General features: G+C 30.7%; 1 protein-coding gene across 1 annotated transcript; it reads right to left on the bottom strand.

Annotated features, from left to right (window-relative positions):
* Positions 1-433: 433 nt before the first annotated feature.
* On the bottom strand, positions 434-1763 carry LOC125193422. Its single transcript, XM_048091210.1, has 3 exons — positions 1406-1763; positions 1194-1333; positions 434-783 (listed from the first exon to the last, which is right to left on the bottom strand). The coding sequence occupies exons 1-3, from the start codon at positions 1680-1682 to the stop codon at positions 682-684; spliced, it is 519 nt and encodes a 172-aa protein (XP_047947167.1). The 5' UTR covers positions 1683-1763; the 3' UTR covers positions 434-681.
* Positions 1764-3132: the final 1369 nt, after the last annotated feature.

The raw sequence follows: 3132 nt of genomic DNA, 5'->3' as shown, positions 1-3132 counted from the left end.
AATATGAGAGTAATTGATTTGTATATTTATTACCATGGACCACCCAATTGCATGAGGTTATGTTTAGATCAAATTTGAATTTCTTTACGTCACAAAATATATGCACTCTTTGGAGTATAATTTTAGATAATTAATAGTATAAAGATGTTATGTAGTAGAATATAGTTTTTTATACTTATAACTGAATTTTTTTTATATATATGAAAGAAGCAACCGGCCTGCATAGGGCCGAGCCCACACCATTTAATCGTGCAAATTACTGTCAGTATAAAATCGTTACTTTCAAAATCTTTTTATGCATATATATTTTTGTCACTAACAAATAGGAGTATGTATTAAAAGATGTATGAAAATATACAAAAGTGCATATAAACCAATTTTGAAATTCAACTGCATATTTCTCCAAAAGCATTATGACAATTTACAGTTAATGTGCCAGAGAGAGAGAGATGCATAATTTATTAGAGAATACTAGCTAATACTATTAAGAAGCTAGTACAATTTTGAGTGTTTTTCTTGTTGCAGAACATTAAACATATTTATAATGTAACTCCCATGTTCAGATTGAGATGCCCTTTTCACAAATATTTTTTCTACACTAAGTATTTTGCAGAAATCTCAATCTAATTAATAGGAGTACATGTTCAGAAAAGATTAATTTTTTAAAAAGAAGAAGAAGAATCAGGTTCCAGCCTCAGAGATGCTCTTTAATGCTGGTTGCCATGCTCTGGACTTGGATGTGGCAGAGTTAACTTGTGTTTTACTTCTTGACCTCTGCCTTTCCTGAAAACCACATTTATAAGTAACATACAAAACTACCAGTATAAAATAATGTATGACCAACAAAACTTCTCTGTTATCCTCTCAATATTCATATGTTTTGAATCCAGAAATTGACCTTTTTTCATAGTATAGAAGAATTAACTGCTAAATTATTTAAGTAATCAATAAATTATTAAAGTAATCAAGCTTCTGTGACTAATATTCCCTTTTGCACGGGGTATGAATTATTGATGGATAGAATAATAATAATAGCTCAAGCAGGGCCAGTATCAAGATCTCAAATCAACTCATTAAAAAAAATTATTCCTTCAAGTTTTATTTTTGTTTCACAGAATCTCAACAGTACTTTAGAAAGAAAAAAAAAACAATATTTTTTTAATAATCTTGAAAAAAGAGATTATTCGTTGTACCTGATTATTGTTATTCTTTTTCTTCACATCATCTTTTTTCCTTGCCAAATCTTCACAATCTGAACTAGAAGTATTTTTTTCTGTCACATTTCCATTTTTCATCTTTGCTTGCTTCTTTGCCCACAACCCTTTCATCACCTCTGAAAAAATAAATAAACAAAAATATAAACACTATTTATAATAAAAAAATTTCAAAAAAAAAAAAAACCAACCTTGGGAGGTGACAAGACGGTAAACATGGCCAAGAAGGAGAGTATCAGTAGGCCTAAGAAGTTTGATCCGAGTAACACGGAGAGGGGCTTTGCTAGTGGCGGCTTCGGAGGGTTGTTTGGAGGAGTAGAGGGTGGTGGTGAGGAGGAGGGCGACGTAGTGGCCGGGGTTGATCTTCATGATTTCAGCGGCGGAAAGAGGGAAGTAGTGCTTATCAACTCTGCCATTTGGGTGTTGGATTACTAGGGTTGCGTTATCAACAGCTTGGCAGTTGCCCATGATTAATTTCAGAAGAAGAAGAACGAAGAAAATAATGAAGAAAAGGAGAGATTTTAATTTTGTTGCATCAACATCTTTATAGCCACACCCACCCCATTTTATTATTACGAGAATGACTTTTTTCGGAATATTATATACACGGGATTCCATACTCACAATCATGTTTAAATATCAGTAAATTGTGTACAGATTTTATTTCCGTTTTTCAAAATGTGTTAAATAATGAAATAGTTAAAAAAAAGGTTGATTAAAGTGTAATGAACGGATTATATCGTACGTAGAAGTTGTATATTAGTAAATCTTCTTCATTTCGTCAATATCAATGGCTCACATTTTATTACTCTACCCGTCTCTGAAAAGTATGAACATATAATTCACTCACATTTGATTTTTTTAAACTTTTTTCTTTAATAATTTTGAAAAATTTATCCATGTTTAATGCATATATTATTATAATGTAAAAGCCCCTACATGTAATCTAAAACATCCAAAAAATATACCTTAAAACAAAATTTAGAAATCACAACTTTTATTACCCTGTTACTTATTTCTGCATCATGTGTCTTGCACATCAGTATTCTCACTCCAATTAAACTAAACTTTTTCATAATACAAGTGAAAATTGTATTTAAGCATGTAAATCAGGTCAACACATCAAATTTCGTTCAACCCAATTTGAATTATGATTAATTTGAGTTTGGGCTAAAATGGGATCAATCTCTAAACGGGAGTCACACATGAAAACAAGTGGTCTTGTCCTCACTATTTCCACGTACCAGAGCCGAGGTACGTTGAAATAAATAAAAGATGACTTAACTAATATCCAATTAATTACGAAAATATCAGAACTTCCCCATATAAGTGCCAATACCCACAGCCTTTGAAAAGGAAATTGTGTATAGAGCGTGAGACGAAGCTTTTTTATACCTCATATCTGATGAGAGAAAGGTGAAGTATCAATTCTTTAGTAAAAAGTTTTGATGTATTTACAACTTTATCGATAATTGCGGATGTTGATTCCAACCATACAGTGATTGGAAAAAAGTTTTTCATCTCAAAATTATTTCTAGTTTTTCACATGCCTTTAATTTTAGTGCATGTAGAACTATTTTTCTATGCGTATTTTCCTAATTATGAATACAGTAATAAATCTGTGTCATTTTACTGTTTAAATTAAATTAACTAATTACATTTTCTTAGTTTGTAAACTTGTAACATAAAACCACAGGGGAAAAAATAATTTGTTATAAGGTACTTAATAAATAAGACCACAAGAGAAAAGGTAAAATAATCTTAAATTTTGTAATATAAAGTTAGCAAGATCTTCTTTTGATATGTGATGATGGTGTGATTTTCCATTATTGTGAAACGTTACAAAACTTTTTTTTACCCACTAGCTGGTTTGCAGAAAGCAACGGAATAAAGATCACGTGTACATATATATTAATCA

This window comes from Salvia hispanica, chromosome 6 (genome assembly GCF_023119035.1).
Source record: "Salvia hispanica cultivar TCC Black 2014 chromosome 6, UniMelb_Shisp_WGS_1.0, whole genome shotgun sequence".
NCBI classification, from domain to species: domain Eukaryota; kingdom Viridiplantae; phylum Streptophyta; class Magnoliopsida; order Lamiales; family Lamiaceae; genus Salvia; species Salvia hispanica.
The sequence above is the reverse complement of the archived record's forward strand: the minus strand, read 5'-3'. Positions and strand labels throughout refer to the sequence as shown.

Bases quoted from the DNA above. Each gene is read 5' to 3' on its own strand.
- LOC125193422 (XM_048091210.1), bottom strand. From the start codon at position 1,682: ATGGGCAACTGCCAAGCTGTTGATAACGCAACCCTAGTAATCCAACAC. The intron at 1,334-1,405 runs GTTGGTTTTTTT...TTATTTTTTCAG, and splicing joins CCGTCTTGTCACCTCCCAAG to AGGTGATGAAAGGGTTGTGG. The intron at 784-1,193 runs GTACAACGAATA...TGTGGTTTTCAG, and splicing joins AAAAGAATAACAATAATCAG to GAAAGGCAGAGGTCAAGAAG.